This window comes from Sturnus vulgaris, chromosome 4 (assembly GCF_052056855.1).
Source record: "Sturnus vulgaris isolate bStuVul1 chromosome 4, bStuVul1.hap1, whole genome shotgun sequence".
In the NCBI taxonomy this organism is placed as follows: domain Eukaryota; kingdom Metazoa; phylum Chordata; class Aves; order Passeriformes; family Sturnidae; genus Sturnus; species Sturnus vulgaris.
Window position 1 is genome coordinate 69287129 of NC_142246.1, and position 21073 is coordinate 69308201.

The following is a 21073-nucleotide window of genomic DNA, read 5'->3' on the forward strand; positions in this document are numbered from 1 at the left end:
AAGTGAGTCTGTGAGTCCACAAGACATGCATGCAGCCAAAAAATGCTGAGTTGAAAAACAGTACACTGCATTCAGAGAGACAGACCTACAGATCTCAGTGACTGGGAAACAGACCTGCAGCCTTTGGGAGGCCTATCATCCTGCTTCTAGAACATTCACACAATAGAAACCATAAACCCAGGAAGACTGAATGCTATTTTGATTTTTAAAATTACTCTTAGCCTACTTCTCGATTAAAAATCACCACTCTGGAATTCAAGGACTACTAAGGTTACATAAGAGAAGCATCTATGGACATGTTCTCTACACCAGTGTCCCGTGCAAACCCTCTTTTTCCTATTTCCCAGGTGCTGCTCCTTTCTCCCCACTAGCCCCTTACTTCTAATTTTCTGAGAGTATTCCAAGAACAATAACTAAGAGGACTGCATTTTTAAAAGCAAGCTGGTAAAATAGAAATGCAAAACTACTGCACACTAGGACAATAACATGATTGCACTCAGACCTTTCAGGTCTTTCGAATTTATGCTTAACAATAAGCTTGGCTGTAGGGGTACCATTTGCATTATCCCCTACATTTGCCCAACTGCAAGGAGAACCCAGGATGTTCTTCCTCACCAGATTTTACAGATCTAATGCACGGCATGTCCTTCAAATTTGACACTGTCCAACCAATTTGCACAACACTGTTGATGTTTTACTGTTACTAAAGGTTAGAAAATACCCAGTTTTGTATAAAAATCATGCTGTTTTCAACCTCTTAAGGGAAAATCATTTACAGGCAGGAATGACTTTGACAGCATCCCTTAAAACTGTACTTCATGTCAGTATTTGTCATGTGCAGTGATTTGTACTCCAGGGGCAGGAGTATTTAGACAAGAACAATATTCAAACCCCTGTGAGAAATGGGACAGGAAGAAATAAAGATTTTTGTGCTTCAGTTATTCAAATTCTAATATTAATATTATTACTAGTTCCCCGTTTTAAACTCAACTAAAAATACCAAAAAGAAAAGAAAGTTGTAAATAAGAAAAGTGGATACATCCCTAGGTTTTTGCTAAGTTAAAAACAGAGTAAATACAGCTTAGGTTTATATTATAAGAAATTTCATACAAAAGACACCCACAAAGATATTGTCATAAAACATCAGGTCAACCTATGTGTACTCCTCGAGAAAAGAATTTAAAGAAACACCCCCAAAACAACCAGAAAAAGGCACTACTCAGATTACACAAAGTTTCACCAATGCAAAAATAAAACAATTTTATACTGTTGTTCTGGAAACAGAGAAGAATTGTAAACAAATTCATTCTTCCATAAAAAGGAGAAGTATTTGAAATTGTTTAAAACTAAGAGACAAAATCCGAGACATGGAAATAAGCTTTTCTTTTCTGTTAAAAGAAAAGTTGTTTTGTAAACCATTTGTCATGGAATCCTCTCTGTAGGCATCATATATCCACGTATGTGAAAACATGGAACATGAACTGAACCAGGAATTAACTCCTGTGTTGAGTGAAGTAACTTTAATTTGGGTGTAGGCTCCACAAAAGGAAGATTGCTGCTTGATTACTTTTATTTTATTTTACTTCACCACTTGGCTCAAGGAAAGGCAACATAATTGACATCTGATATAGACATGCCATTTTTGGAAGAGGTTATCAAAATGCTGTTTAGGAATTGCTCAGAGGAGACTTTCAGAAATAAAAACAGGCCATTGTCTTCCTAACCCTGGCAAAATAGTAACTTTTTTGAGTGGGTGATCATTTACAGTACATCTACATTATGTAACTACAGGAACATAATTGAATTTGGAAGGGAGGAACACAATAGAAAAAACCTGCTAAATTGTGGATGCTAAATTGAGGTTTGTTATTCCTCATTCCCATGCAGCACAAGGATAACACTGGGAAGAAAGCTGCAGAGGAACATCTCAGAAACATTTTTGGTGGCACAGCTTTGCATTTCATTAAAGAAAAGAAGAGAAGCTGCGAATGAGCATCCCTGGAAGAGCTCAAGGCCAGGTTGAGACGGGACTTTGAGCAATCCGATTTAGGGGAAGATGTCCCTGCCCATGGCAGGTGGGTTGCTACTAGATGACCCTGAAGGCCCCTTCCAACCCCCAAAGCATTCCCAGACTCTCTGTTTATGGCAGTGCCTTTGCCAGCCCCCAGGTTACCTGCAGTGGTGGGCGACGGGACGTGGGTGACGTAGGGGTGGTGCTGGAATTTGGGCGGGTTGTCGTTGACGTCGGCCACGGACACGAGCACGCTGGTGGAGCTGGACAGGGCCCTGGGGAAGCCCCCATCACTGGCCACCACCACCAGGGTGTAGTTCTCCCTCTCCTCACGGTCCAGGAGAGCGCTGGTGATGATCTGCCCCGTAGAAGGGTTGATGGTGAACTGTGAATTGCCACCCATGAGCCTGTAGCTGTTTTGGGAGGAAAACCAAAGAAGAAACACTGGATGAGTATCTCAGCTTGCTGCCTTAATAACCACTGTCTATACCCTATGGGTACCAATACAGACAATCAGATTTTCTTCTGACTCCCCATCTGTCTTCACTGTTTTATTTTTTCAAAGTTCAAGGCCTGTCATAAATGACATTTCTGGGGATTTCCAAGCATAGCTGTTTCACACAGATTTCTAATACGTGAGCTGACTGAGCCTTTGGACATGTGAAGATACCATTGGACATACTCTCAAAACTGCCTACTGGAGGCATCCTCTAATGCTGATTTCCCTGGGCTAATGCATTAACTGTTACTCCAAAAGGCTGATGTACTTCTTCACTGAACCTGCAGAATGTAATTAGAAAAAATACTGGTTTTTGAAATAAAACTATGACAGTTTTACAAAATAAAATGAACGTTTAATATCGATACAGTTTCCTGACACTGTTTTGCTATTCAAGATTTCAATGTTGATATACAGTAATTCATAGCAAATTAGTAACCACAGAGCTCTGTTAACAGAAGCTAATTGGGAGCAGAGTTTGACCCTCGGTGGGTGCATGTGTGTGTGCACACATCCCTGTGTGACCTGATAAAAACTGACTGTGTGCTCACTGCAGACATGTCATAGGGGCTACCTCTGGCTTCTTACCCCACTGAGTTTGTCCCTTCTCTTGGAAAGCTTATCCAGCTTGTGTTCATACAGAATGAATCTCAAGGATGTATTTTCAAAGTTAATATTAATATTTTTTAACAATCCAGATAATGGATATTTGAGAAAACAATGGAAACAAAACCTGGCTCAAATGAACAATTCTCATATTCAATATCATAACCTAGCACAGCTGTGGTTGGCATTGCTCCTCTGCTAGGGCAGAGCAGCAGCTTTTCTGAGGTATGATTCTATGAAGCATTCAGAATAAATTGGCTTTAATGAAAGAGACTAATATTCCTATCTTCACCTCTTTAAGACCAGAGCAGGTTCTGACAGCAGCAATAACACAGCCCAGAAGCTGCACTGAGAGGGTTGAGAGCCAGCCTGTGTAATAAACTGTGGCAACTTCTCCTGCTCAGTCATTAATCTCTACACAACGCCACGAGCATAATTTAATTGCTTAATTATGATATAATGTGATGGCCATATGCAATTATTCTCCAGCCATAGCAATGTGCACCTAGAATAGAAAGAATGTGCACAAAGCCTAAAGCACCACTTAAATCTCCCTAAACAGCAGCACCAGGCACATTTCATCTGTGATTTGCAGTGATTTAACCCTGACTGGGGTATTGCAGACACAGAAACTTTCTCTTCTGTGTTTCCACATATATGTAATGGCTCAAATGTTAGCACTGGAAAGATATCGTGGTTTTGGGTTTTTTTAAGGAAATAATAAAGACATATTACATATGTCATAAGATACTCTGAATTGTATCTGCATGTAAACCAACTGGACAGTGTACAAATGTCTCAACGTAACTGCAAAAATCCAAACTCAACCCAAATAAACCTTGAAACTCTAATGGTGGCAAGTGGCATAAAAGGAATTTGATCCAAACACTTAAAATTTAGCCTTTTGACTCTATGTCTACTGTCTTTAACAGGACTGCTCAAGTGTGCATTGCCATTTACAACCCCATCACCCTCCTTTAATGACTTCACAGGTTATCACCAGAAACAAGAAAACAAGAGTTGGCACATATGGCCAGGTGACAGTTTTGCAGAAGATTAAACACTTCTTTCAAAACACAGCACAATTTTTGACTTTATGTGAGAATGCTAGCCAAGGATTTTAAATATCCCTCTTGGAAACCAAAGGTTTAATTTTGAACAGACTCTAGCAAGACTGAAAAGGAGTTCTGAGTGCTCAGCACCTCTGACAAGACGACCATACATGCTCTGGTCCTTCTGGCTTTCACCAGTTTTGTAATACCAGTCATACTTTAAGATCTACTTTAAATGCTGAATTTGGGCAAGTTCTGTCCAAGAAAAATAAAGTCTGTTCCTGAGCCTAAAGAGTGTAAAACAAAACCTGAAAACAATGTTTTAATAACTACTTATGAAGGGGAAAAATATTTTTATCAACTAATTCTATGATGAGGTACTGAGTGAATGACAAACACTAATGGCAGAGATATTAAAGCAATTTAACCACACTAAAGAAATCCAAGAGCATTCTGATAATTTCTGATTATGGGACACAATCATTACAGTCATTCATGCTTTGCATGGAATTCTTTTTTTATAAAGGAGTTTGCCAGAAATAGTTTCTTAGACTATGAGTGAACAGAATTAAAAGTTTCAGTGTTTCACAATTTAATAAATGGTAAATTTGGATGATTTTCAAATATCTAAAGATGTCTAAATGTCAAGCTTCTATTTTTGGCTAGTAGCTAGTTGGAAGGAAAATATTTCAGTATTTTATAGACATTGCTTTGCCATAACATAGTTCTGTTTTATTTTACTTCATTTAAAAAAGAGTGACACAGTGGTATTCTTATGCTCTCTGAAGAAGGAACTGAGTTGAACTAACAAAGGTAAATAAGGAAGCTACTTTTACATCCTGCTTTATGAGTTTGGAAACAGTGATGTTTGCAGCCACAGTAGTTGAATGTGGCCAGATTAAGAACTATCACAAATTTGCTTTGCATTCCATTCACAATGTATCTGTCCTCAGTGGATAATCTTCAGCTTCTCTCTGCCACTCAGCATCTTCATTACTCTTTTCTGTGGAACTGGGAATGGCCAGTGTTCAGCTCAGTGCCCAGTTAAGCTCCATCAACTGAGCCCTGCAAATCCTTTGGCATGCAGTGCAAAAATGCCAAATTCCAACTTTTTATTGGTTTCCTGAATGGCATAAACTTACCTTGAGTGCTTTTCATGCTGAACTTAAGACATTAATTGACCAAAGCTTTACTCAAGGAGTACATTTGCTTTCAGTGAAAATTGCTCCCTACATGAAAAGGTGTGAATGCAGAAGAAAGGCAGGTAGTGGGTGCAGGTGCAAATTAAACTGGCTTGCTTTTCACTCAGTAAAAAAATTAAGTAACTCCACAACTCTATTTGTCCTCAATATAACTCTAAAAGCCTATAAGCAACAAAAGATAGATTTGCCCAAGTAATTTAGCTACACAGATAAAACTGTTCTATTCTGTCTTACAGCCTTAAGGCACGCTGGTGATGGACACTGGGGAAAAGGAAATCTTCAGGCAAGATATGAGGCAGTATTACATGGAGCAACAGTAATCGACCTACCTAATAACAGCGTTTGTAGAAGCATCAGCATCCGAGGAGTTTACGAGCAAAATATCCGTCCCCGTGGGAGCATCCTCCGGGACAGTGGCGAAATACATGTGAAAGGCAAACGTGGGGACATTGTCATTGACATCATCCACTGTGACAGCAATGGTTCCAGTGCCAGTGAGGGCAGGAGATCCTGGGGGAAAGGGGGGATACGAAGTGCTAGAGGTTACAAACACCAGCATGCTCATTGGAGCTCTGCCAGCCCCAATTTAGAGCCGAGCGCTTGAGCATGTCACAGCTCGCAGAGAAAGAAAGCCAACACAGAGGACGGGGTCAGGTTTGTTTCAAAGTCATCTTGACATAAAGTATAAGTTGTGAAAGACCAAGAAAACAAAACAAAACAAAATATTATTTTTCTTGCTCCATCTAATTCCAGAAATATTTTGTAATACAAGCTCAGTGGAAAAAGATGGTCTTGGAACAGCTCAGAAAGCCTTCCTGTAACAATTAGGACCAATTTGAAGATGTGGTTGACTTTCCTATTTCTCTGCAAGAAGACCTTCAAAGGTGGCATGCTGACAGACGTGAAGACTCCAGCCCTCAATTTATTCATCCGCAGAACAAATGGAGTGGAAACAGTGGCAAAACCCAGCTTTCCATGTGGCTTTTTCCACTGCCGGCCTCACCCCTGACCTGGGGAGACCTTCTGGGAGAGGGTGAGAAGGTTGCAGTGAGTCTCCAGCCCTGTCCAGGCTCAGCCTCTCTGTAGAAGCAACCATCTATAGCAGCAAGTAATGCTCGCTCCAATGGGATGCTGGCTTAGGGGAAATCAGACTGAACTTATTTAACCCAGGGCTTTCATCCTCCTTGTTATTCTAAACTTAACTCTGATGAGCAGCAACAAGCATGAAATAGCATGTTTATTCATGTGCAATCTCTCAGTATTTGTCCTCTTAAGCTTTTCCTTTGTCAAATCCAAAAAAAGACAATGAAGACTTTTACAAGCTCATGTTAGTTTTGTCAGTCCATTCATTATACTTCTTTTCAGCCAAGAATCAGCAAGACATCTTCTGCTAACCAAATTCCTCCCGTGAAAAAAAAGGGATCATTCCTTTCTTTGAACACATAGGAAGAAGGAAGAAAGTGATAGCAGAGCATAAAAAAGTTATGGCCCCTTTTACTCAAAAGACAGATGATGACCATGCCTGTTTTACCCCAGATTGCATCGCTCTCCCCTTCCATCTCAGATACAACGATTCAGCACTTGCTGGACTGGGAAAAAAGCGAGGATAATGAAATGCTTTGGGCCAGAGACTGGTGGAGTCCTTGCATATTGCACGGAGCTGTCACTTGATGGAACCCAGGCCGCCCTGTGTGACCAGCCCAGCAGATGATTGGGTCACTGCTATCCAAGGTTATTGCTGGAGCTCAACCTCAGGCCTGGGAATGAGGCAGGCTCTGCTCTTGGGTCTCATCTGCTCCCGGCAAAGGGCTCCAAACACAAAGTTCTTATATAAAAGGAGAAACAAGAACCCATTTTCCTACATGTTAACCCTTGAAGGCTGAAGAAGCAACATGGGGAGAAGCTGGGAACAGCCTCAGCATGGGAAGGAGGATTTTTCACCACAAAATGCTTTGCAGTAACGTGGTTTAATGCCCAAATGGGCTGAATGACAGAGCTTCCAATGGAGAGGTGTTATAAATCTCCCAAGGTTGGGTTTGGAGGCTGCTGATCAGAGGGGAAGGATCACAACACCGAGGAAAGGACAGGCAAGCCAAGGAGTATAGGTTTCACATCACACAATAGAGGCCTTTCTCTGCTCTAGTCTGAGGTAATTCACTCTGCCAATTAATTCGCTTTCAGCCAGGAAGATTACATTAAGGCAATAAGTCTGACTCATTTTTTAGCTTTCTTTTTTTTTTTTTTTAACCTCACGATTTTGTCATTTAGCCAAACACATATAGATAGAAAAGCCTGCAAAAGCGTTCTTGATTGCTGAAATATTGCCTGTGAAGTGTTTATTATTACTGCATTAAACGAGAGAGAGTCCTCAGCGGCGTTTGCTGCGTGTGTCATCAAGCCCTGGCCTTCCAAAGGCATTTTATTGACATTCATCTCGCAGCTCATGAAATGAAAGGTTGAAAGTTGTAAAGTTTCGCAGCTGATTAAACAATTTATATATAATTCAGAAATTAATCTTGGGTAAGTCACATTCAAAGAGCATCAGTAATGCAATTCAGCCTGGAAAAGAAAGCTAACTCGCAGCTAAAACCTGAAACTCGCTGCTTCAAATCTATTTGCTACGACAAAGCCAAGGCCAGAAAATTCACACCGTGGGTTTAGTCACAGAAATGAACAGAGGTGGCAGAGCCTTTAGATCCTAACCTTTGCCTCGTGGCCCAATCCCTTGTTCTCCAATTCCCCTTCCTCCCTGGAAGTGTCTGTGAGGCACCGTGCAGCGTGTTGTGGCTCATTTGGGTCAGCCTCAGGGAAAGGGCTGTGCCAGCCAAGGCTGAGCACCACAGCAAAGAAATTAGCTGGGGTAACCTAAGTAACCCAGACCTCATCAGCCTCAGCTTGTGGCTGCAGAGTGCTCACAGAGACATCCCAGAAGTCCCATATTAATTCAGCTGTTTGTAACATCCCAAGTCACTGCTCCTCATTTCTAAACCCCAAACCTTTCTCATCTTACTTGGATGGAAAAACTCACGTATTTACATTGGTTTCCTGTCTGTGTAGTTATCCAGATATGTTTTTTTTTCCTCCAAGTAAAATATCACGTCCACAAATTTACTCCTTTATTCTATTACGCCGAAAGACAAAGTTGCAATTTCACAGAGAGTCCTCAAAGCTTTTACTCGGTTGAAATTAAATGACTAGCTCACATTTCTGCAGTTACTGAGAAATATAAGAAGAGGAAATTACAAATGAAGTAATTTCATATGGAAAAGAAATAGCTCGGGGCCAAATTCTACCGTCCTCAGTGAACTTCCAGTGAAAGCTGTGCTTGCATAAGGACCACAGAATTTGGCCCTTGGTAATAAGCAGGTTTCATAAAATGTACATGTCATATTTGTGGTGAGAGAACTAGTTTCCACAGTCAGGCTGAGTTCCCAGATTTCTTAGTTTTGCCTCAATAGCAAATCTTCCCCAAGTCAGTTAATTCTTATTACGGTAGAGCATCACCCCTACTTCATTCAAACTGCTCTTAATATTTTGCATAAATAAGTGCACTGAATTTAGTGTAAATTCTGCAGTATTAGCCAAACACACAAGATGACCCCAAACCATTCTTAATAAACCAGACATGTTACAACCTATCTAAAATTGCTGTACACAGCCACACAAGCCTCTGAGTACTTTTAAAAACAGCCCTGAGGGCTAAAGCCACAAAGAAATATACACTTTTCCCTCAGTGAACTTGCATTAAAAATTTCTATGATTTTTCACGATAGGCTGAACTATTTTTCAGCAGAAGCAGCACATATTTCTTTGTCAGACACTCCTCATTTAGAGCATTTCTCTAGCGTTATACAAGTTGTAGCTTGTTTTTTTTCCCAAATCCCAAAATACTATGTCTCACAAAGTCTTAGAATATCCATGTTGGAAAAAAAGTTTTCTAGAAAGATGGAGGAGTGAAGGAACCAAATGATGAATAATGAAAGAACATAAAATTTGCTATGTGAACTAAATGGGAGAGATTGAATTGGCTGTTCCCGTTCCGTGAGTATCGAATCTTTAAAATTTATAAGATGGTGCCACTCATATATTATTGTCATTATAATTGTGAATTTCCCATCTCTGTGCACTGAGGTCTGTTTCTATGAACTGCACAGTTTATTTTCTAGGTGGCAGCTGTACATATACACTAAGCAGACAGTCCCACAAACGTCCACACACGTCATTGTTGAAATAGAGATTAACCTGGGAGAGCGTCAAAATAGTAACGCTGAGTTCAGGGGGAAAATTGCTTCCCACGGATGTTCTTCCAAAAGTTTCAGCTTTTTTTTGCTTACATCTGCAAGTAAACATGTGTCTGGGGATGAAGAGAAGGAGCAGACCTTGGGAGCCTGCTCCTCGGAGGGTGAGTTACAGAGAGGGGTTATGAGAGGCCACCTTGGGCTGGGGCTCCCCTCTCTGCATGGGACACTGGGGAAGTGTGTCCTGAAGGAACAGCCATGGGGAATGTGGGTCAGGCAGGCAGCACCATGGGACTGGATGTCTCTTATCCCAGCAAGATGGGACTGGTGAAGAACTACAAGCAGGTTTTCTGCTCCGTTCACCCATGTTTGCTTGAGGCTGATCACCACAAAAAAAAAAAAAAAGATGGTATTTGCAATTTTTTTACCCTATAAGTTGCTATAAGCACTCTCAATTTTTTCCCCTCCCTCCTCAGGAGAGGTAGGATGAAAAAGTATTGCTTCTGTGCAGTAATTCCAGTAGAAGAAAGGAAAAGAATTGCAGGAAGGTGATGGTGGGGAGAAATACCATTTAACCTGACAATCTCTACTTTTCAAATACTGGATAACCAGAAAAGAGATCAATACACCATTCATCATAAGCCACTCACTGCCCTGATGCTTCAAAGGCATAAAGTCACCCACAAGGGATGCACCTAAAGATTGCTGTCACTTTTGCCTTGGTCTATCCAGGCACTGTTGGAAGGAGGGAGCACCATGTCCTTTGTTCTGGGGAGTGGGGAAGGTGGAATCCCCCAGCACATGGCAGTGTCTGCTCTGGCACATGTTCAGCTCTCCTCACCACATCTGGGTGGATGGGGAATGATCACAGCACTCAGAGCACTGGAGCAGCAAGAAACAGCCATGAAAGGAAACTTGCAAAGCCATTTAGGTTCTTCAAGAAAGCTCAGGAAAAGATGATGCTATTGGAAATTATCTCGGCTGCATGGTGCTGTTTGGCTCACAGCAAAAAAATTAGAAATAGGAGAATGTGTCCAGCACACCATCCACATATTGTTTGAAGCCTTAATGGTTTCTAGGTCCTGTCTGCACCATGCTTAGCACAGCAGATAGTAAAACCATCATTCCTTTGAGAAACCAGAACTCAGAAGTTTTTGCCAGCATTAAAATATCACAATCACGTGCTAGAAAATGAACACTAAACTTAAGCAAAAACCTGCAGATACAGTTCACTAAAATGAAAAAAAAAAGGATTAAAATTAAATAAAATTAATCTAAATGACTAATCAAGACTCATCCTGCAGGCAGTTCACCATGTTTTGTGCTAAATTAAACACATCATTATCCTGAAAATTGGAAAGCGATTTAACAGAAATGGAATTTTTGCCTCAGTGAAATGTGTTGCTTTGCAACAAAGCGGATTTCACTTCTCCAGTCAAACACTCAGTGAATGAGTCCCAGGACTAGGAGTTGTATGTGTTATCACAGAGAATTAACTTTTTCACTCAAGTAAACAAGGCCTTTCTCACAATAAAGTGGCCAATCTTTCTAAGTGCATTTAAATGCAGACGGAGTGTGCTGAGCCTCACTCAACTGGTGAGTTTTAAAATAAATACAGAGCTAGATTAAGTGAAAATGCAACTAGCCTGCATTACACTTTGCATTTCTAGGGCACACAAAGCTTGATTTGGAACATGGATGACTTTAACTAATTTTCCAAGAACACAAAAGAAACTGTGTCTGTGAAACGAGAAAAAGTAGTCTTTTTACAAGATTGCACCACAAGTATTTGTCCTGGCTGGATATATTGACTGTGCTTTGTTTTCTTCTTACTCAATTTTTCACCACAGGCTGTCATGCTAAGTCTTAAAAAAAATGGTGAACCTAGATTATTTTGAGACAAAAGCTGAAGTAAGTGGCTAATAAAAGATATTAAAAAGTTAGAAGCAATTCGTACTCTCAATCAGTTCAGCGGGTGACTGACAGAGGCCATGCAGGAAACTCAGATTTTCAAAACTTCTGAGTATGTCAAATTTGAGTTTATCTCATAGTTAGGTATGAAGTAGTAGTTGATCCAAAAGCTGATTTAGCAGAGCTTGAACTTCCAAAACCAAGGGAATAGATTGATAACTGGGACAGATCTATACTTTTGCAAGGATTATACATCAAGAATAAAAACCCCAGGGACTTTCTGTACTACATCAGGTACCAGAAAAGTCAATATTATCCCCCATCTAGCAGCCTAAATAATCTGGGAGCAAATAGAAGTAAATGTGAGAACATTAAAAGTGAAAACAAAATAATGAATTAATCATTAGACCAGAGCTCAACCTTATTCAAGCAATATGTCCAGGCACACTTAGGCTTGTGCATGTGCCCCAACACAGATACTCACACCTGACTGCAAAAGAAAACTTTGTCCCAAAACAGTGATGCACAATAGGGTCTCTCATCTGGTTTTATCCACATAGGTTTCAAATTTGCACACCAAAATTCCTGACTGACTGCATCCTATGAATTCATTAAGCTTTGGAGCTTCAGGACAGGGGCACCATCACGTTAAAATAGATTAAATATGCTGTTGAAAGAACTGGACTTGCAGGCACACAGAGAGGAAATTTTAAGGCCCCTGGTGTATATACACATTTCCCTATGCCTGTTCTCTTGCTCTGATCAGGAGCAGTTTCCTGCAGCTGTTAACCCAGAGAGGTAAAAAAAAATAAAATTCTGGAGCACTGTTACAGACCTACAGGAACACAGACTGAGAACAAAACATATACAAGAAAGAAAAAGTATAATATATATTTAGCACAGCCTCAAGATGTTCGACAATCTCACACACACATACTGCAGGTTTCTTAGCCAGAAACACATTTATTTCCAGAGAAAGAAGTTACCTTCTACCAAATGTTTCAAAATAAGAATTGAGGAAATTGCTGAACTTAATGTTCATAAAAGTCGTGGCATATGACAGGTTGTAAGGGTGCAAGGAAGAAATTGTTCCCTGTGAGGGTGGCAGGGCCCTGGCACAGGGTGCCCAGGGAAGCTGTGGCTGCCCCATCCCTGGCAGTGTCCCAGGCCAGCTTGGATGGGGCTTGGATGTGACCTGCTCTAGTGGAAGGTGCCCCTGACTGTGGCAGCAGGCTGGAATCAGATGAGATTTAAGGTCCCTTCTGTCTCAAACCATTTTATGATCTCCCTGTGCCTGCAAACAGCAAGTGGTGCTGGAAGAGTGGGCATGGCCATGTGCCCCACCCAAGGCCTCTGGAGACAGAAGGGAGATTGAAAGAAAGTGGAACTGCAACTCAGAGGAAAGGCAGAGCCATTAAAAAATATATCTTCTTAAAACCAACAAATTACTCCTCCTTGTTATAAGTTATTGCTGTAAACAGAAAAAACAGAGAAGCTGGCTCCTGCAGGAACTGCTGACTAAGGCAATTTTTGACAGCTTGTGACTCCTGACTATCCCACAGCGAAATTCCTGTAATGCACGATTTTGAATTATGCTTTAAAAACACCCTGTATAAATCGAGAAGATTAACCAGCAGGCTAAGTGTTCAGGCCATATGTGCATGTTTTATCCTTGCAATTAAGGCTTCCTGAAATTGTAGCTTTGTATTTGAAGATTGAGCTAGCAGACTTACAATTTATAAAGTGTAATGTTTAATTTTAAAAATGGTTTAAGATCACCAAGGCTGGAAAAAATCTTAGCATTTCTCAAAGGCTGATAAACTGCTCAACAACTAAGTATTCTTCTGCAAAACAGATTACATTCAGAGATCTCATCAGCAGATATGAAGTAGAATTTCATAGGTAAGTGATGTAAGCAGAAGAACAATCCAAAATCAAGTTTTGTGTAGAAGTTCCAAACTAATCAGAGCAAGATGGATGAATGAAGAGGTAAGGGAGGAAGTGCAACAGCTTGAAAACTGAAAAACAGACAATTCTTTCTAACTTGAAAATTTTTAAATATGAAGTATTATATTCTAGTTTGTTTTCCATTTTAAGTAAATGAACCTGAGTATTTTTTCTTTTAAGATATATACCTGGGTTTTTACCCCTGAAACTATTGTGAAAATGAAGTGCTATGCATTATTTTAATTTGAGTAAAAATCTTTCATTGTTTTCACAGTTATTTCAGCTTGAGCTGGCCAGCCTGAGCCCTTTGCCAAACTGAATATAAGTTTCTCCTGCACCCCACCCCAGAGGAACATATATGCTTGGATTTAGGCCAGAGACTCTTTCTGTCAGCATTGACACAAGGAAGAGCTTCCACGAATACAAGGAAATAAATGGAGCTGGGACAGAACCCAATATTCATTTTGAAACAGCTGTGCCATAAAACAAGACCACAGAAGAGAGCAATCCTTCTGTCAACTGCTAAGCACCAAGGTGAGCAGACATCAGCTTCATTTAGCTCAGCAAAGCCTCAGCAATGGGTGTATTTAGACATTACACAGAAAACCTGGCAAACAGGACATCTCCAGCTGAAATAAGTGAGTTGCTTGTTCGTTTTGACAGCACCAAAATTTAAAAATAGCTAAATTCGTTCTAAAAATAATATTGGTTCTTTTCAGGCAACATCTTTTCACGCTGCAGACTCCATGTTAGGTAAAAATACAGTGTCTGCTCAGGAAACAGGATGAGGACAAAAGTCTTTAAGCCTAGCCACTTAAATCTCACACAATGCTGAGTCTTAAGACTTCCTCAACATTCCTAGAAAATACAGCTGTCCTTTCGTTGTTGGGAAATATATTGAAATGTGTTAAAAAACCAACACGACTGCACTGTCGTCTTTCATTTGATTTTAGGATTGAAGGGAACCAAAAGCATAGCTCAGAAGAGAATTCCTGAGAAGGATATAACCTCTCTGCTTGGTTGCCCTCCTACATTCTTGAAGGAAAGAATGCATAAGTCAGGGACCAACATTTTCTAAAGAAAAAACATATGGTTGTTTTTCATCCAGGCCAGGGATGTATACAAAGAACAGCTAACTAAATATAATAACCAGTTCACTGATTAATTTCTTTCAGGACTATTTATCTAAATCAGTAAATAGATTATTGAAGGAAATAAAATAAAAAAAAAAACAACCCAAAACACAGGAACACAGCTTCTAATTAGAAACATCACAATTTGATTTTGGCTTTTTGTGGCAGTGTGCCATTCTGACCAACCTAATCAAGAGATGGTGGCTGCAGTTTATTTAAACAGTAGTCCTGGGCAGTGAGCAGGTTTCCAGATGTGCTACTCCACATCCTTTCAATCAATAAATAAAAGGAGGAGGACTGTTGGAATGCTAACATTTGTCCAGAAAATTACTCAAAGAGTTAAAGACACGGATGATAAAAGCAGCTGCACCAGTTCTTGTCATGCTGCCAGAGTTGAATGCTTACCTAGTGCCGCATCCCCACCAGATGGGGTGAAAAAAAAAAAATGTAGAAAGTCTCTTTTCCTTACCATTTTGCCATGAAGAAAGGTATAGCAAAGCAGAACAGATTTATGTGGTAGAAGCAGACCCGTGAAGACACATTCAAATAGTTGTGTGTAGGTTTCTTGGCGTTTATGTTAGCAGACATTCTGGGGCAGCATCTGCAATCTAAACACTATCCTGTTATTCCACAGTCCATCACTTTGCCTGTCGCTGTATTTATAATTCATGCACTCTGCTCTTACAGCTTGTGCTGCAAGAGGGTCTCTAAATTGGGATGGCTGAGCTTTGGGGTTGAATTATGTTTTATTTCTCGACCAGAGCCACAGGTGTACAGCTCTGGAAGATGCTGGACGTTCCCAGTGATGGATGCTTTGTGTGTCCTCATAAATCCCCCCTGCCCAGAGTGCTGGCCTAGGATCCAAGACCCAGCCACAGCGAGAGCACAGTGGAAGTGCAGAAGTGAGGGAAGAGTGATGATAAACCAAGGTAGGAATCAAAACCCCTTGTGCAGCCTTGCCTTGTGGAAACTGGGCATGAGGCAGGCTGCATGGACACAAATCACTGCGCCGAGCGCCAGGAGTCGTTCTGTCCGTCTTTTCCCTGCTTGGGAAGACTCTCCACCGACCCTCCATCCACCCTGAGGAGGATCAGCAGCCAAGGCCAAGGAATAGTTGGGCCAGAGCCAGGACAGTGCATATATCATGACTGACTTCTCTGGGCCTGAGGGGAGCTCTTGCTTGGGAAATCATTTCTTCAACAACCGCCCGGATTTCCACGGCTGGCGCACGTGGTCCCACCGGCGGTCCCCCACCTGACCTGTCCCCAATGCTCACGAGCAGCTCAGCTCTTCATAACTTTCTTCATTACTCCCAAGTCTTCTCACGTGCCCAGGACTGAGATCTGGGCTCTAGGACAGCACTGAAAGTGTGCAGAGATCCCTGAGGGCACAGGCACTGCATCCTATGCAGCCCCGCTGGCTCCATGCTTTACTACGTCCTAATCCTTCCCTTGCTGTTACACTCTGCCTACCTGCTGCCAAAACATGCTGTAAATCTATAAAGGTGCATTGGATGGACACCTCGAGATAAAAATAATGAAAAATTACAAGTCATCCTTCTTCCAGCAACTTCCCTTACACAGGCTAAGGTAACACAGCAAGAATCCACAGTCACAACTTGATGAAGTGAAAATAAACATAAGAAAAGCAAGAAATCCTTGATTATGGATAAGGAGACCAGGAAGACAGCCAAAAATAAGTTGGGAATCCATTAGTTCTTATGTCTAATGGTGCTTCTAAGTATGTATTGTGTCTGCTTCCTGGAAAGAACAGGAAGAGTTGGCATAGACTTCTATAGGAGCAGGATATCATCTCTGAATGTTTTAAACCAGTCAGTGCGGCCTATAAAAATTGAGATGTAGACCCTAAGAAAAATGCCAAGAGGGCTGGACAGACAGAATTTTGCTCTTGATGGACTCTTCCAGAGTTAACTGCATCTGGATGTGTACCATGATTTTTATCTGTGAAAAAACCCCCCCAAACCTTAAATCAGATGCACCGTATATAGCAAGACTGTTATTTGGGCTGCCAAAGACTACTTGAAAGCCTGTTCATTGCAGCTAATAAAAGCCAACCTCAAAGTGCAAGGGATAATACCTTCTCCTCGATTCATTTTCAAATATAATGTGGATGTGGGCAATTTCAGACAAGTCTGCTTTTTCCACGTCAGGCACAGCTTCCCTACCTGATCTGCATGTGTATTTCTGGATGAATGGTCTGCATGCAAAATCCTTCTTACTAAGAATTATCAAACAAACACAAGCTAAAAGAATCAAATAAATGGTTATGTTAGGCAAAGAGCTGGACATGCCTGTGAGAGTTTCTTCTATAAACATTTAGCAGCTGCTCAAGAACATAAATACTCCAAACGCTTTTATTATCCATTTCGAGATTGTGTCATTCTCATCTTTTTTTGCTAGTATGGCAGGAAATACATCATTTAATGAAGCAAGCACTGGGTAGCAGTGTGGTACCACCTGGATATCTACTGTGCCTATGGATCCCATCCCACTTGCATGAAATCAAGTTTTGCCACAGACTTCTACTGAAGACTTCTACTTTCCCCTCATGTTTTAGATAAATCATGACAAGCATAGTTTTCAATGTATTCTTTGCTGGTATGAATTCAGAACAAGTCTTCAGTGCAAACAGAAGATGATAGCTAATGTTATTCACCAGCCTGGTTGAAAACTATCACAAATCACACCAGCTGTGGATTAGTCAGGTTGTAAACTGGAGCACAGTAGAGCAGTTACATTTAGCTTAAAGTTACTACTGAACAGCTGCTTCTGAACATTCTTGCTAGTACATTTTGACACTGTCAGGAGGGCATGGGAACTTGTGAGTTAGCTTTACAAGAACATAGCAGATTTAAAAAGGAAGTTTCAAACAGTGTTTAATCAGTGTGATACCCACACGTTTAAACACAGGAACTCATAAAACATGCTGCTGTTCTTGTCAGCCACTTATGGCAAAGGTCCCATGCACACTTCATGTATTAACGTCTCCCTGGATTACCTGAAACTCAGAGATCTCCCAACACAAGTAAATATTTTCATTTGGGACTGCTGCATTTAACTGATGGTTAAATCTCCTGGATTTTGTGGGGGTTTTAGGAACCAGGGTCCAGGTAAAGCCTGTGGTCTGGTCAAACTCTTGGCTTACACACGGTGCTAGGGGTTGGGTACAGCTGAGTTCTGCTCCCCTCCCTCTTCAAGAAGGGCAATAATTGCTGGGTGCATCACACAGCTTTTATCAGTTCAGTCTTTGGGTGTTTTGCTCTGTACAGCCCTCACCGACTTCTGCCAGCTTGGACTGAGAGGCCAAAGAGACATCAAGACAAATCCAACCTTGGCTTCTGAAGGAACATAAAAACATTCAAGCCCAAGCGAGTCGCGGTCACAAGTGAGCAGTTTGAGGCTACAGAGTAACAAAGCCAGCGTAAAAACCATAAAGCACACAGTTATTTCTAGCCAAAGTACAAGACAAATGATACTTCAAGCATTAAAATTGTGTTTTCCAGCTTCTGCTGTGCTCAGACTGTGGAATACCTGAGCACTGCTGCAATAGGGAAATATAAGCCAGAGCTGTTGTCACTGGCACAAGATACTGCACACAGCATGGCAGAAAACAAAACTGTAGTCACTTGTCAGCAAGTCGGCTTTGGTTCTGCTATTTTTACTGCTAGAAAGCAGGAACAAGTTCTGCAGTAAATTAAATCTATCAATCCGTGGGAGACAGGAGATCAGTCCAAAGTATGATGCAGGATGTCTTTGTTAATAATACTCACATCAAAATCTGAAACCAAAATCTTGGGCTTAGACACCTCAAGTGAAAGTGTAATTAATCTTCATAACAAGACTTCACGTCCTGTTTTAAATGAAAGAACTTGGAATACATTTGGTATTATGGAGCAAACATATGACTGGATGCTGAGCAAAGCAGAATATTAAAATATTGAGATGCAAATTCTTATTTCTTTTCAGGGCTAAGATTTCAGTAAGATTAACTGGGTAGTCCATAGCTGTTTTCTGGCCACTGATGCCACCTCTGCACATTTGTGATGCCAACATTATACAGGGTTTTATTGCCGTTTAAATTGGTTTTTGTAGTCATGCATGAAGTTCTTACAATTTAAGTAGGACCACTTATTACTGCAGGGCAAAAATCCACCTACTTAAATCTACAGTGAGTTCTACCAAGAGCAGACAACTAGACATAGGAATAAAGTCCTGATTTCCAGAAACCAAATTCCCTTTGACAATCAGGTAAGCCCAGCTCTTCCCGCAGAGATCTCCATTCAGTGTAACTACCCAATCTCCGCCCACTAAAGCTTCAGACCACCACGAAAACATTTCTTTTCTGCCCAGAATGGGATGCTTCCTGCCCGCCCTCAGCAGGAGGGATGCTGTGGTTGCCTCACCTGCATCAGCAGCTGTGACCAGCAGCAGGTAGTGCTCCTTGGCCTCCCGGTCCAGGCTCTGCTCCAGGCGCAGCTCCCCGCTCTCCGAGAGGGTGAAGGCTCCCTCCTCATTGCCAGCCACCAGCACGTAGGTCAGCTTGCTGTTCAGCCCTTGGTCATCGTCCCTTGCTACAACCTGCACCACCAACACAAACAGAACAGCTATCAAAGACTGTAAAGTTATATCAGGATAGAGGAAGCGTGCTCTGTGATAATAATCCAAATTAACGGGCTGAATTAATGCAAATGCTACAAGTATAAATCAGATGTAATTGAAAAAAAAATACTTAACACAGTGGTGGTGGATTTAAAAAGTGCAGTTTGAAAACACGAAATAGTTGATTATTTATTTTTCTTAAGTGTAAAGTAAAACTGAGTTGGGCTCAGTGAGAGCCACAAACGACCTGGTACAGACTAAGCTCCGTATGAGAGCAAGCACTGCACGTCCTGCTGCTGGAATCCATGTAGTTCTGTCTCAATATCTGGCACACAGCCTCAGCCCATGTAGGCAACAGGCAGATTGAGAGATTTGTTGCATGGGAGTTGAGATTGAGATGAGAGGATAGAGCAGACTCTTAAAGTCCCAGTGGAGGTGTGAGGATAGGCAGGGAAAACACAAACATAACTCCAAAGCATAATATTAACTTTTGGTAAAAAAAAACAAAAAACCATACAAACAAAAAGGAAAACAAGCCAACAAAGTCTGCAAATTCAATTAAAGCCAAGAGGCAACTTTTCCACTGTTTTGCCTCTTTTTAATTTTTGAGGAAGGACCCTGCATTAGTACCACGTAGGCATGGTACTAACTACGAGAGAATATTTACTGCTGAATGTACCCACCTGAAGAATAACTTTTGGGAGTGTCTCCAAATTCTCGGGGACGTTCACAGAGTAGGGGGAAAGCTCAAATGTGGGAATGAAGTCGTTCACATCCTTCAGAACGATGCTGACTGTCGTGGTATCAGTCCTGGGGCTGCTGCCACGGTCAGATGACTGCACAGTCAGTGTGTAGGAGGGCTTCTTCTCCCTGTCCAAAGGCTTGGCCACAGTTATCACCCCGGTCACAGAATCGATCCGAAACTCACTGCTGGCATCGCCGCTCACGATGGCGTAGCGGACCTGCCCGTTTGTGCCTTCATCTCCATCAGTGGCCAACACCTGGATTAAATCCGTCCCTGTCAGAGTGTTCTCTGCCACCTCCACTCTGTAAAGCTTTTGGGCAAAGAGCGGGTTGTTGTCATTAATGTCCAGGACTACGACCACCACATCCGTAGACGCAGACAGGGACGGCTGGCCCTTGTCCGTGGCTACCACAGTCAGGGTGTAGTTGGCCACAGCTTCTCTGTCAAGCTCCCCGGTGAGCCTGACCTCCCCATCGATGGTGCCAATGCTGAACTTGTTTCCCAGGGGCCGCAGCAGGCTGTACTCGATGTAGCTGTTGGGACCACTGTCGGGATCCGTGGCCTGTGCCTTGAACACCACCGTGTCGATGGGCGTGCTCTCAGGCACGTAGGTCAGCCTGGGGGAGATAAAGCTCGGCGGGCTGTCGTTCACGTCCAGCAGGATGATGGAGACTTGGGCAGTGCTGGTGAACCTGGAGGCCGGGGGGGGAGCCAGGTCGTGGACTTGCACGACGAGGCTGTAGAAGGATTGGCTTTCCCGGTCCAGCGGCTGCCGGATGCTCAGCACCCCGCGGCCGTCGATGCCGAACTGCCCCGCGCTGTCCCCGGACGCGATGCTGAAGGACAGCTCGGAGTTGGGGCCTGCATGGGGAGGCAGAGAGGACAGGCAGTTAAAGTGACTTCATCCCACTGACCTAGCTATCAATATTCCTGGAAATTTTCCTACAAAAGTGAGGATCGTACAACCACGTTGAGTGTTCAGCCTCCTCACCGCCGTTTTTGAATCCATCTGCTAATTTCAGCCAAGTTTCACAGTGGAGCAGAAGCCTTTGAAATTACTATTTTCTGACAAGATTATATTCATGAAAGAGAGAGGGAGGATGTTAATTG

At 41.9% G+C, this 21073-nt stretch overlaps 1 protein-coding gene across 1 annotated transcript in view; it reads right to left on the minus strand.

Moving 5' to 3' along the window:
• Positions 1-21073, minus strand: part of FAT4 (FAT atypical cadherin 4) — a 121077-nt gene that overhangs the window by 29609 nt on the left and 70395 nt on the right. Inside the window, exons 5-8 of the mRNA XM_014883710.2 lie at positions 19902-20824; positions 19023-19197; positions 5700-5880; positions 2174-2424 (exon numbers count right to left, since the gene is read on the minus strand). Of these exons, the coding sequence (XP_014739196.2) occupies positions 2174-2424; positions 5700-5880; positions 19023-19197; positions 19902-20824 (1530 nt within the window). The remainder of the gene's footprint in view (positions 1-2173; positions 2425-5699; positions 5881-19022; positions 19198-19901; positions 20825-21073) is intronic.